The sequence below is a fragment of the Leptonotus elevatus genome, chromosome 6 (genome assembly GCF_054856555.1).
Source record: "Leptonotus elevatus isolate MCC_2025b chromosome 6, RoL_Lele_1.0, whole genome shotgun sequence".
NCBI lineage: Eukaryota > Metazoa > Chordata > Actinopteri > Syngnathiformes > Syngnathidae > Leptonotus > Leptonotus elevatus.
In genome coordinates this window covers 15,122,029-15,135,707 of record NC_141244.1, presented here as the reverse complement: position 1 = coordinate 15,135,707, position 13,679 = coordinate 15,122,029, and the positions used below count along the sequence as shown (strand labels likewise).

At 39.5% G+C, this 13,679-nt stretch overlaps 1 protein-coding gene and 2 long non-coding RNA genes across 3 annotated transcripts; 1 reads left to right on the top strand and 2 right to left on the bottom strand.

The window, feature by feature from the left end:
• Positions 1–715: 715 nt before the first annotated feature.
• Positions 716–2,128, top strand: LOC147172212 (uncharacterized). The gene is made up of 2 exons (XR_015095399.1): positions 716–884; positions 1,535–2,128. It is a non-coding gene; the product is annotated as an uncharacterized LOC147172212 (long non-coding RNA).
• On the bottom strand, positions 2,119–3,521 carry LOC147172211 (uncharacterized). Its single transcript, XR_015095398.1, has 2 exons — positions 3,115–3,521; positions 2,119–2,428 (listed from the first exon to the last, which is right to left on the bottom strand). It is a non-coding gene; the product is annotated as an uncharacterized LOC147172211 (long non-coding RNA).
• Positions 3,522–5,425: 1,904 nt separating this feature from the next.
• Positions 5,426–13,177, bottom strand: rcc1 (regulator of chromosome condensation 1). Its single transcript, XM_086079560.1, has 10 exons — positions 13,078–13,177; positions 12,104–12,197; positions 10,980–11,167; positions 10,673–10,852; positions 8,706–8,802; positions 8,490–8,612; positions 8,265–8,405; positions 6,378–6,497; positions 6,159–6,311; positions 5,426–6,045 (listed from the first exon to the last, which is right to left on the bottom strand). The coding sequence occupies exons 2-10, from the start codon at positions 12,162–12,164 to the stop codon at positions 5,870–5,872; spliced, it is 1,239 nt and encodes a 412-aa protein (XP_085935686.1). The 5' UTR covers positions 12,165–12,197; positions 13,078–13,177; the 3' UTR covers positions 5,426–5,869.
• Positions 13,178–13,679: the final 502 nt, after the last annotated feature.

Sequence of the window (13,679 nt, the reverse complement as noted above, 5' to 3'; positions counted from 1 at the left end):
AGTCAGCATCTATCTGACTCCACCTTCCATCATCCCACACTCTAAAATCCTCTTCGTTGTTTCACCTTTAATTCCTGCTGTCTGGACCTTCAATAGTCAACTTTATTCCATTTGAATGCCATGCATATGACCCCCCCCCCCCCCTATGAAGGTAAATTTGGTGCAAAACTAACTTGTGCAAAAAATTTGTACCTGTAGAAAAAAAGTCTAAATTTGTATCTGTAAAAGTCGTGATTTGTATCTGTAAAAAAAATGTGTGCCTGTAAAAAAAAAAATTTGTCTGTAAAAGAAATTTGTACCTGTAAAAAAAAAATGTGTATGTGTAAAACAAATTTGTATCTGTAAAAACAAATTTGTACCTGTAAAAGTCATGATTTGTATCTGTACAAAATTTTTTTTGTACCTGTACAAAAAGTAGAAATTTGTATCTGTAAAAGTTGCGATTTGTACCTGTAGAAATGACAACTTGTAGTCAAAGAAGTCGCCACTAGGAGTCACAAGTGGTTTTTCTGCTGCTGTTCAGTGACGTGAGTTTTGCCCCATTTCTCGCGCTACAAATGGAGCAAAACTAATTTGTACTTGTAGAGCGCCGTGATTTGTACTCGTAGAAGAAGAGGGCGGGCTCTGGAGGATTTGGGCGGGCTAAAGCTCAACCTCATTGGTTGAGCGAACGACCGTGGGTTGAACTCAAATGACGCACATAAATCCGCAATTCCAAACAGAGTAGCCACACTAGTTTACGCGTCATTTTGGAAGAAGAGGACGTCCCAGGCGTGAAAATTTCAACATGGTTCAATATACGAACACCGTGTGGAACAGCTTAAACGTTGGTTGACATGCAGAGCACTCCAAGTGGGCAGAAAGAAAGAAGTTTTAGTATGAAGGTAAGATTTATTGTACGAACATAGCTCGTAATCCGGTGCTAGCTAGCTAGCTCATCTCATGTTGTTGTCACGAAAACTGAACACATTGAAGTCACGATTTGTATTTCAAGATTTAAAGCCTACCAGTGTAAACATACGACCAATAGCTTGTACCTGTAAAAAAAAAAAGTGGACAGTACTCAGCTACTTGTATTTGACTAACATTATATTCAAGCATCTGTACTCTTACTATCATAATAAAATGAAAACAAAACGTTTTTACTGCGAGTGGATCTTTAAACCGCTCCAGGTATTTCAACCTCAACCCTGTATCCTCTGTATTTAATCATTTTATTTCAAATATTATAATTTATTGATAAATGTCAGTATTTTGCTCTTACACTCTTAGTTTACTCATCACTCACAGTACTCAAATATTTGTGCAAGTATTTTTTCTGCGCTTTTCATTTCTACTTGAGTTCCATTTTCCAATGTAACATTACTCTTATTTAAATATTGGCTATTCTGCTTTTGAAATGCCAGTCTATCTGAATTACTAAGATGTGAGCAGTGTCACGCAGCTACTTTAACAAAAGTAACAAGGTCAAATGTTAGTTTATTTATTTTTAATTAAATGATAATCTCATATATTTCAAAATCTTGCTCAAAAGGTGGAGACAACTGCTGGAGACACTGCTGAAGCATCAGTGAAAAGGATGACCCACTCCATCAGAAAGCAGCCAAGAGACAGGAGATGACACCTGGGGGTATTCCATCAAACTGGATTATGGAAAATTATTTTGCAGATCTACCTGTGGCAGTGGTCAGTCTTTTTTTCTGGTGGCTACAATAATGGGCAACACCTATTTAGTCTTATTTTTTATATATATATTGTTATAGGCTACTTGCTGCCATGATCGCTTTTGGCTACTGTTGAGATGTAACAGTGAAGAATGAATATGTAGGTCAATTCGAGGTGCTTTACATTAAATCAATAATTAATAACACGATTAATGTGAAATACACATCTAACATGAAACAATTATAACTTATATATTTAGTCTGTCTGCTTTTTTCTTTGCCAATCATATTTCCCTCGTCTTAGTGATAGCAGCAGTATTGCCTTTTTTGGTGAGTCTTGAATTCCTCATACAGCTCCATCAATAACTTTTGTTCTGTTTGTGAGAAGAATACTGTTCTCGTCTTGGATGGATGCAGAAACGGCTCTTCTGGACATCAAATAAAACATTTCAAATGATGCACAATCTTGTTTATTGAATGATACATGTTGTTATTTGATCTGACTATTTCAAATAACTCTCAATATGGATTAAATTGTACTCCTGCAACATTTCAAACTCAAAATTGGAAGACATTTAGAAAGCATAATTTCTTCACTTTCCCAAAGGTGTTTGCAGTGAAATTATCTCAGAACCGTAACCAGTGTATCAAGGATTCTCATTTGTTGGACTTCACAGCCACTTTGAAGCAGGTTTGATGTCACACCATGTGCCACCGTCTAGCGATTGATCAAGAAGTAGCTTTGATTGACTGCATGCTGGCATCTGTGCGAATAGAATGATTGGGTCAGCATATTCATACAATAAAAAATAATCATAGCTTCCTAGCTGTGTCATCAAAACACAGCCACTGACATTATACGTAATCAGTTAAATGTTTAGCTTTATCTTGTTAGCCAGAAAAAAAAAAGATTTTGTCACATCTTAATATCAGAAATAGTGGTAATACTGATAGACACAGACATTGTTTATAAACATTCCCATTTGCATTATTTTTATTTGGCTTCAGTGTTGAAAGCAAATGTGTATGTTTAAAAGTGTAAGAGCCTTTTATTTTAACTTTGCAAAGCATACATTGCAAAAATACTGACATTTGTCAATAAATTATAATATTTGAAATAAAATGATTAAATACAGAGGATAAAGGGTTGAGGTTGAAATACCTGGAGCGGCTTAAAGATCCACTCGCAGTAAAAACGTTTTGTTTTCATTTTATTATGATAGTAAGAGTACAGATGCTTGAATATAATGTTAGTCAAATACAAGTAGCTGAGTACTGTCCACTTTTTTTTTTACAGGTACAAGCTATTGGTCGTATGTTTACACTGGTAGGCTTTAAATCTTGAAATACAAATCATGACTTCAATGTGTTCAGTTTTCGTGACAACAACATGAGATGAGCTAGCTAGCTAGCACCGGATTACGAGCTATGTTCGTACAATAAATCTTACCTTCATACTAAAACTTCTTTCTTTCTGCCCACTTGGAGTGCTCTGCATGTCAACCAACGTTTAAGCTGTTCCACACGGTGTTCGTATATTGAACCATGTTGAAATTTTCACGCCTGGGACGTCCTCTTCTTCCAAAATGACGCGTAAACTAGTGTGGCTACTCTGTTTGGAATTGCGGATTTATGGGCGTCATTTGAGTTCAACCCACGGTCGTTCGCTCAACCAATGAGGTTGAGCTTTAGCCCGCCCAAATCCTCCAGAGCCCGCCCTCTTCTTCTACGAGTACAAATCACGGCGCTCTACAAGTACAAATTAGTTTTGCTCCATTTGTAGCGCGACAAATGGGGCAAAACTCACGTCACTGAACAGCAGCAGAAAACCCACTTGTGACTCCTAGTGGCGACTTCTTTGACTACAAGTTGTCATTTCTACAGGTACAAATCACAACTTTTACAGATACAAATTTAGAGTTTTTGTACAGGTACAAAAAAAAAATTGTACAGATACAAATCATGACTTTTACAGGTACAAATTTTGTTTTTACAGATACAAATTTGTTTTACACATACACATTTTTTTTTACAGGTACAAATTTATTTTACAGACGCAATTTTTTTTTTACAGGCACACATTTTTTTTACAGATACAAATCACGACTTTTACAGATACAAATTTAGACTTTTTTCTACAGGTACAAATTTTTTGCACAAGTTCGTTTTGCACCAAATTTACCTCCATACCATACCCCCCCCCCCCCTCTTAATTTTGACTTGCTTTAACCTCCTCATTACCCACTCACTATGATTGACCTTATGTTCCCCTCCACAATTCTCACATTTTCTGCCTGTCTTCAGCCTCTTCACATGCTCATCTCCACAGACCCCACATTTGTCATAATTTCCTTTAACAATAAACTACTTTATGAGCATATATCCTACACTTAAGTGGCGGGGGGGGGGGGGATTGGGGGGTCGTGTAATATTCTCTGACAGTATGATACATATGCACCCTATATATATCTAACCTCGCCAGCCAGATTGATAATTATGATTCACTTGAGGGAGTTCTAAACATTATCAATCTAGTACTTCACTAGGTAGACCCGTTCAGGAAAGGCGGGACTTGCTGTACAATACTTCGAGCTGATTGGACGATGCTGCAATCTTTCCGCATTTGTTTTGACCAATCAAGGCAACGGATGAAATGGCTTGGCTGGCGTTAAAACGTTGCGAGTTTGGACAATATTTACTTACGTGAATACCGCAACGTGACATCGTTGTTTTGGATGTACGCCACTCAAAGTGTGCTCTTTGTGCATGTAAGTCGCATCACGGTCGCATTGCGTACACATTAGATGTCACATTTGTTTTTGTAATGTGAACGGTACATAAAAAGATCGGATTTAACAAAAAATCCGAAATGGGCATCACGCCCTGCAGTGTGAACGTGGTTAAGAACCACTGATCTAGATTTTTTTTTTTAACTGACTGGGAACAACCAACACTTTTTTTTGTAACATTCTGTGATGTTTTACACTTTGAAAATATAAAGTTTGGTATTTTTCTCGTTTGTTGGAGCCACGATCAATCCAGTTATCGTAACATCTCTTCAAGGTGTGAGCACTCCTACTAAACTGTGGACTAATTAGATTGTATATGACTCAGGTTTGCTTTAGAATTGAAAATTACAAGTTGATTCCATATTTTTTCCCCTCGACATGGTTGAAAAATAATTGTGACTGACACCAATTTTATTTAGCTTTTTTTTGGTGTGTTTCTTAAGACCAGAAGGGTAGCATTTTGAAAAAAAAAAAAGTTTTGTAGAACATCCGTGATATTTGTACCTCCAAACTTAACATTTAAATGATCACCCTCCAAGAGTGGGGATTCCATCAAATTTGCCAGCTGTTGTGAGTCATAGACTGGCTGCAAAGACTTGTCAGAACAGAAGGTAGCACATAACGACTCTTGGCACATACATCAAGTGGCGACTTTGAGGTTACATCATGAGATCTGTAGTACTGATCTGTGATACATGGGTGATGACAAGTCAACAGACCATCTGGCAGACAGGAGGTCTGCCAAACAGAACCAGTAAGACCAAACAGACAGTAATTTAGAAACAATTTCAAATTAACAATACTCCTGCACTTTGAAGTTCAACCTTATCATTTGAAATGGTAGAACATAGTTCAAAACTCAAATCAGTGGCATTTGATTGCGTTTCCAAGTTTAACAAGTGGAAGACAATATGGGAGGCAAATTAAACAGTAAAAATCTGTATCAAGTAAAAGGATTACACATACAATATGTAAAATGTTTACATTTATTCTGACAGGAATAGTAGCAAAATACAGAACAGTGACCCAAACACAATGAAAATATTTGCCTATTTTCTCTGGGCAGCAGCTTGACAGACTCAAATGCCATAAATGTTCTGTCTGAACCAAAAACCATGCAATTATTTCTCTAAAGGAAGAAAAAAAAACATTATTTAAAAAGTCCAGTATATGAACACACCTGAAGTCAAACCTCACACAAAAGCTCAGTCATACTGACTTTTTATACCAAATAGGGTTTAAAAAAAATAGTTTTGTATTCATCACGACAGTGAAAATGTCCACCACCATGTAGTCACATTACCAAGAGGGTCATTTTGACTCAGCCATAATAAGACATCAACAACCATCCACCCCCACTCGCATTTCAGGCACAGTGAACACAGCCGAAGCATCATTACATGCCTGAGAGCCTCATCAGCTTTCCTGTTTGTCTTTTACCAAAAGGATCGTGTGCTGCCCTCCACTGGACACCATCAGTACTGTGCAGTTTTCCAGCTGCTTTCCAGTCATTTTCACCGGGCTCCACTCGTCGTCCTCCTCACCCGTGCCAAGTTGGAGATTGGTGCCCATTCCCCAAGCGTACGCAGACCCTAGAGGAGGCACAGCCAACATTAGGGATTTCAAAGAAAGTACAACTAAGGTAGTGTAAATTGCACTTGAAGAATAGGATGGCGTCTGAAATGTATCTGGCACCATTTCTCACCTTCCTTGGTGACAACAAAGCTGACGGATGCTCCACATGTCACTCCGCAGGCTAGTTCAACCCCGCTGACGGCCGTGGGATCACTTTTATCTTCGACCTTTTCACCAAGGCCAAGGCGCCCATAATCTGCTCTGCCCAGGCTGTAAACCTGTCCTGAAACAGGATTCAGAGTGGGCAATGCACAAAAAATGAAGCTACTGAAATAATCCTTCAGTTTACCTTCAGAGTTGAGGCAGACCGTGTGGTGTTGTCCTCCAGAGAAGTCAACCCAGGTCGAGGTAGAATTTTTGAAGGAAGTCAGTCTCACAGGGACAAAATACATCTTTGGGCTTTTGGTGCCTGGATGCGTGAATAAAATACAAGCGTGTTGATTAGTCACGTCACCAAGCTTGTTTTTTTCCCCCTTGACCCAATGGCAAGGATGCAGGATTTTGTACACTGTAAAAAAATTAGGAGTAATATTTACTTGAAAGAAAAAAAACTAGTAACGTTTTTTTCACTCAGAAATTCAAAGTATTTTTTATTAGGAGAGTTTTGAGTACATTTGACTAGTTAATAAAAAATTTAAAAAAGCGTTGAGGAATGAACTCATGACCTTCAGCTTACGAGACAGACATGCTACCACCTGAGCCATGCCACACTCAAGCCGTTTGTCACTATACTGCATTGCTGGTGTGTCCAAAATTAGACCTAAACCGGTCTCATGGAGGTATGAGGAGTCCACCTGATTCCAGCAATATACTAACATACAGAAGGCGTGGCATGACTCAGGTGGTAGAGTGGCTATCACCCAAGCTGAAGGTCATGGGTTCGGTCCTCAAAGCTTACAGAGGTTTTATTTTTATTTTTTATAAACATGTACTCAAAACTCTCCTTGTAAAAGTTACTTAGAATTTCTGAGTGAAAAAAACATTTCTAGGTTTTGTTGATATTCTTGTTTTTTTATTTATTTTTTATTATTTTTTTTACATTGTACTTGCACACAAAGACAGTCTTGTTAAAGAAAACCATAACCAAATAGACTAAGTTTGGAACAGGATTATTTTTGAACCACTTACCAAGTCCAAAACACTGACATTTCTCAAAGGTGATCTCGGTTCCAGCTAGCCATGTTCGCATATCACAACAATAGGGATGCACCGAAATGATTATTTTTTATCCGAAACCGAAAATGACAAATGCTTGGCCAAAAACCGAAACGGCGAAAAAAAATTATGGCAATTTTCTATTATCACTGCATTTATTATAATTAATTAAAATTATAATAATATAAAATATTCAGGCCTATTAAGCACGGGCGTTTTAACAAAGCACAATATAAATTGAAATGCGTCCACACCACAGACCTCAGAGACATGTTGGCGAATGGTACATTAAACACCAAACGCGGGGTGAGCAACTGAGCATTCTCTGGCGGTGCAATTGCACTTTAGAGTCAATGTACAGTAGTTCGCACCGGTGGGCACGGGTGATGCATTTTTAGGCTATTTGGAGCGGGACACGGTGCGGCACACTTAAAATCGGCACATTCACATATTCACACCAACGTTTAAAAATTCTTCTCACCAGCCAATCGGCTTTGGGAACGGACTGCAAAGTCACACAGATCTGTACAGTCCTGTACAGATCTGTAGTCACCCGATAGCAATGGTGCTAACATTAGCTTAAGTATTTAGCACGGCTCGAGGGGCTCTCATCAAAGAAGAAAAGGAAGGCGCTGCAGGACAAAGAGTGGCTCACCTGTAGTGCAGTACTCGGCAGCGCTCTTTTTTTGACATAGTTTACCAAGCGACCCTCTCCTTTTCCGGTGTGCACAATGAAGCTGCCGGTACTCACAAACGCCAGCGAGTAGCAAGGCGGACACTCACCCCCGCTTTTAGTGTTTAATTCTAACAGACACTTGCTTTCAGTGTTTTTTGTTGTTTTTGCTGTTCAGTACATTAACGGTTTCCCGTTCAGGCAACAAGTTTGTACAAGCATTTAATGCCTAATGGGTAAATTCAGTAATAATCCTGACCTCTGATAAAGTCTTTAGCTGAGATTAGAAAGTGCAAACTTGTATCCATTAGAGGAGCAATGCCACATCCAAAACGACAGGATACTTACCCAACTGGTGGTAGTTGGAGAGGCCGAATCCATACACGTGTCCATCTTTGGACACGGCAAATGTGAAGTACGCCCCACAGAAGGCGTCGATGAAGTGAACTTTCCCTTTGACTTTGACTATCTGGGGAACCAATAGACGATCTACGATCACAGGAACAGGAAGTGAACTAGCGCATGGGACGTAGGCGACAAATACTACAACAACCGTGAAGTTTTGCGACTCACCGAGGCCTTTCCTGCCTCCCCGATTTGAGAATTGCTCAGGCACCCTTCCGAGCTGGCCCTGTTCAGCAGTGCCTGACGTGTAAAGATTTCCCTCCATGGTCACCATTACAAGATGGTCGCTACCTGTTAAAACGTGACGTCAACAACAACAAAGACAAGGCTATTCCCGCCACTCATACGTGAAAGGATGTGATTGGTCACATGATCCATGACTACCTGAGGCAACTTTGACGACTTTTTCTGTCAAGGGAACATTTGTTGGAACATCAGTTGTTTTGAAATGATCCAGGAGACCAATAACGCCGTTGCTATCCTGCGGGGAAAGGAGCAACATTAATGAGCTGAAACCCACCCATAGACGCTGCACAGGAAGATATTAAGAAGCTAGCATGCCAGTGGCTTTTATGCTGATGTAACATGCATCATAATACAAGAACAAGAAATCAAGCCACTCGCCCACCAAAACCTCTTAATGTGGATTCAGTCCACGTTATGTTTATATATAATATGTACACATTTGTATCAACCAATCCGATTGGACATACTAATGCTGATTAAACAGTTGCTATGCTGTGGACTTCAAGCCGTAAGTGAGCTTTCTTCGGGGAAATCTGCTCCAGTTTTAATAAAGGGAGTTCGAATGCTGGAGGCAGGCAGCGATAATAGAGATGTAATTACCAGTGTGCCACTGAGTACGGTATTAATGAAAATGCAATGACAACAACAACAAAAAAAAATTTGACAAACATGAGGTCCAGAGGAATGAAAACAACCCAGTGAGATTAAACTAGGGTTAAAACTCTACTTTAACTTGATGAATTTCTGTCTCCCGGTCTTCAAATGCTTTAATTGCGACATGTGTTAAATAAGCTCACAGAGGATGAGTAAATGCAGCACGTGATTGGTGTGTGCGTGCGTGGTGTTCGGGAGGTACTTTCAGCTGGTAGGGAAAATTTGATTCGGAGTCAACAACCACGTGGTTGCAAAAGGTGAAAGACAAGCTAACCACGGTAAGACTTGGCTCAGGAGACTCAAGACAACAACACTTGTCTGGACAGATGGAGGTGGAAGGGTTGGGCTCAAATTAAGCTCAAAGAAATCTTTGCTTGCAAACAACATGCAGGAATGTGACAACAGATTTATTTATTTTAGATTTTAGATTTAAGCCTTTTTTTGATGACACAGCCAGTACCACTTGCCCTCCATATTGTTGATATGATTGGTTTCAATTATTACATTTATTTTTGTCTTAGTTTATACCCCAAAATAGTATACAATAAAATGTTCTATGCGCCCTCGCTTATCTAAACGCGGCATTATGATTAATATTGCGTTTGTGGAATATGAATTAAGCAGCAAAATCCACCCGTTTTTTTTAAACCCATCTCAAGGGGCAGCCATTTTGCCACTTGCTATCAACTGAAAACGACAATCACAGTTGCTCAGGTAATGACCAATCACGGCTCACTTGTTCTCTGAGTGTGTTCATGTGACCTTCGCAAGCTGAGCTGTGATTGGTCACTAGGGCCCTGTGCAGCCGTGATGTTATTTCTACTCGACAGCAAGTGGCAAAATGGCCGCCTCTTGCGTTGAATAAAAACAGGTGGATTTTCCTATTTAATTCATATTCCACTAACACAATATTCATCTGAATGCTTTCTTGGACTAGTGGGGAGCGCATTAAACATATTGTAAATATATTTTTTAGGGGGTTAACTTCCCCTTTAAGAAAATATTGCTTCTGTGTACGGGAGTTATTGCATGTTATGTTTTTTGTTTATTTTTTAATTATACAATCAAAATTAATTTTTAACATTTTCTGGGCTTCATATCTATCATAACCTGACAAAAAAAATAACATTGCTGTGGATTTGTGGTCAGCTCAGATTTCAAGTACGAGATAAAAATGAGGTAATCAATTTCTGGTTGTTGCGAGAGAAATTCACATGTCGGAAGTGGGACAAGTTTAGCCACCGCACACTCTGACAGCAATGTTTAAAAATGTTTTAAAAACACACAGATAAATGAATACACTCTATCAAAATCCTTTCTCAATCATGCTTTTGTTGTTTTATAGTCTGGGGTGTAACAAGCAGAAAATAATGGCATGTTCCCTTTCATGCTATTTGTTTACACTTTTAACCAATCTTGGAGCGTTAGGAGCAAAGATAAAGACAACTGACCCTGAAAGTGCCCCACACGTACACGGTTCCTTCGTCTGTTAGTGCGGCTGTGTGGCTGTCTCCTGCTGACACCTGGATCACTTTCTCCTTGAGCACCACTTTCCCCGGAATCATCTCGGACCCTCCTTCTTTCGTGTCCCGACCGAGGGCCCCTTCATCATTGCAGCCAAATGTGTAAACCTAAGGAAAAATGATTTGCTCATGTTTGAAGTGTTCCTTGAGATTTCATCTCTTTTTCAAACGCATCTTCGGTGCCCCTGAGTCTCATTTTGACTTCCTTGAAATGCACCACACATTGCGTACTTACCACACCAGTTTTGCTGAGGCACACAGTGTGCATGCCCCCAGCCACCACCTGCACTATTTTCTCAGGTAGGGACACCAGAGCGGGCTTCTTCCTCTGCATGATGTCCTCTCCTAAACCCAGCTGTCCTACGTCACCCTGGCCCAGAACAAGAACGTGGCCTGGCTCCTTACAATGACTCCTGTGGGAAACTGGTACAGATTCAAAGACCAATAAATTGAAAACGCCAATTTCAAGTTAAGTTGCAATCCACTTTTATACAAGTAAAAACCATCAAGTAACTGTACTGTTCAAACGGCCTCTGAAAATATATTGGGGTTTCTTCCAGTGCTTTATAAGCCTGGCTCGGCTTTAGCATCACGCTTGTTCTCTTTTGTGCTGCACTAATATCTACATTCACCCGAGTTTGACCTACTGATAAAAGCATCTTGCTTGCCTTGACAACCGCCATTCAAAGATTCCCAACAGAAAAACAAAACAAAAAACTGCATATTTTTGCCAATTATTCTCTGTTGTGAACTTACACAAATACTAAAAGACAAAGTAATGACCCAAAAAAGTATTCTCCCAAATAATGAACTCAGCATCTGCATCAAATCATCCATATTGGCCAGGGCCTCGTAATTTAACATCCTGTTCCTTACATAATATGCTCTAAGAAGTAGCACAGCGGAATATATGTACCGTTACAGCTTAGTAATAAAGTTTCTGATTCATGTCTGCCAAATAATGTTCTTTCAAAAATAACGGAGCCTGACCTTAGAAGCACATAAAATATTTCACTGTATGGTGTCCTCAGTTTACGTTGGTGTTCCTGATCTGGTGACGTAACCCAAATTTGCACCTAAGCTGGAATGTGACATAGTATTAAGAGTGTATATATTAAAAAAAAAAAAACTCAGCCATGAATATAAAATAATCACATAAATAAATAGGCAGTATGGTGCAAACAAAGTGACTGTGCCTTAGCCTGCTCTAGAAGTAGTGCATTGAGTCACATTCAAATTGGTGTACCACACTTTTGGTTACATGCAGAGTGCAGACCTACTAGTTGAGAATCACTGTGACACATGAATAGTTATTTAATGCAAATAGAGTTAGTCTGATTGTTTTGAAAATGCCATTACCTTTGACTTTCTTAGCATCGTTGACCTGTTCAACTGAATTTGACTTCCGCTTTGTGGCCATCTTATTAGTGACCGTGAAAGGAGCACTTGAATCCTATGGGGAAGACATGAAGAAACAATAAGGGACTTATTAGAGTGCCAGAACAACTTCATTTAGTAAATGCAAAACATGGTTTCCAATAAATATATTGCTGTACTTCAAATCAACGAACAGCATCTTTTGAGCAGTGATTTAGAGATCATCCGGTTTGCCGCAGGAAATTATCCAATGTCGAATTATTCTGACCCAAAAAAATTTTTAATGACAATTTGTTTATGATCATTTATGCATATAGTAGTAAGAGACGAAACAATCAAATGCTCTTCCACTAGATGACATAAGGTAGATAATTAACCTGTATAATAATTTTTGCGTAGTGGTTGGGAAACTGCCTGTATGCAGTAGAAAGCGAGACATTGTATTCAAGGCACAGTCCCAGCCTTTTGCCCCACCCCGCGACTCATAACCTGCTTTTTGGCATGCGAGTTGGAAGTCCTGCTCAAATTTGAGCTCACTTCTCCGTTAATGCGCGTAGACCCATCTGTATGCCAACACGTTTACATCTGCATGTTGCAACTAAGGTCCTTTACGTTAACATCATTGCAATCGTTGGCAACTTCCGCGTGCCTACCGAAGCTAACGTAGCTTAAGGTTAGCGTTCAGTGACTAGTCACAACCTAAAAACGGGTCCAAAATGTGACGAAGTCTTAGAGTTGCAATTTCAATGTTAGACAACTTTATCACAAAACTGAAGGGTTGCCGCCAAAATGTCTTTTCAGCACATATTCACATGGTAAGACCCAACCACTGCTAGCATGAGTTAGTTAGCGGTTTTAGCGTGACATTAAGGGATAGTTGAGCCTTACCCACAGACATTGACTGTTGTATTAGTGCTAAATAAATATATGTGAGAGTATGTGTTAAGTTTACCAACCTGGGACTAGTTCAAGTGTGGTCTGGAAGCAGTGGAAGGACACTAGCATGTGCAACACGCAGCCTGCTCCCGGTCTCAGGAGCTGGGTGGCTATTCTCGCGATAACTTCGGTCGCGACTTGGACGCGTTGCCTTCTTAAAGAGACAGGAGCACTAAAATTGTTTTTCAGTCAGTCAATCATTCTGAATCATTAGATCAAGGCCACCTTTTATTTTCGAAAGACACAGTTGAGCCATGTAATCTGTTTAAGCCTGGTTTAAAAAAAAAAAAAAAAAGTAAAAATGCCAACTAATGTATTTAATATAAAATTGTATATGCATACCAGGGGCGTAGCCAAACATTTTTCATTGGGGTGGCCAGGATGAAACCATGACTCATTTCGGGGTGGGGATAAGTTCATACCGTTCGCATGCCGACCTTGGGCAGCGAACGCCGATGAGTGGGCTGCATAAAATAATATGTTATGAATTCAATGCATTGGAGCTATTACAATTGTCAATGAGTTGCTCAGTTACAATAGAGCTTTCTGCAACTTGGCGGCAATAAGGCAAATGTCAGTTACTGACCTGTACACAATAAATAGAAAAGGAAACCGAACTGCG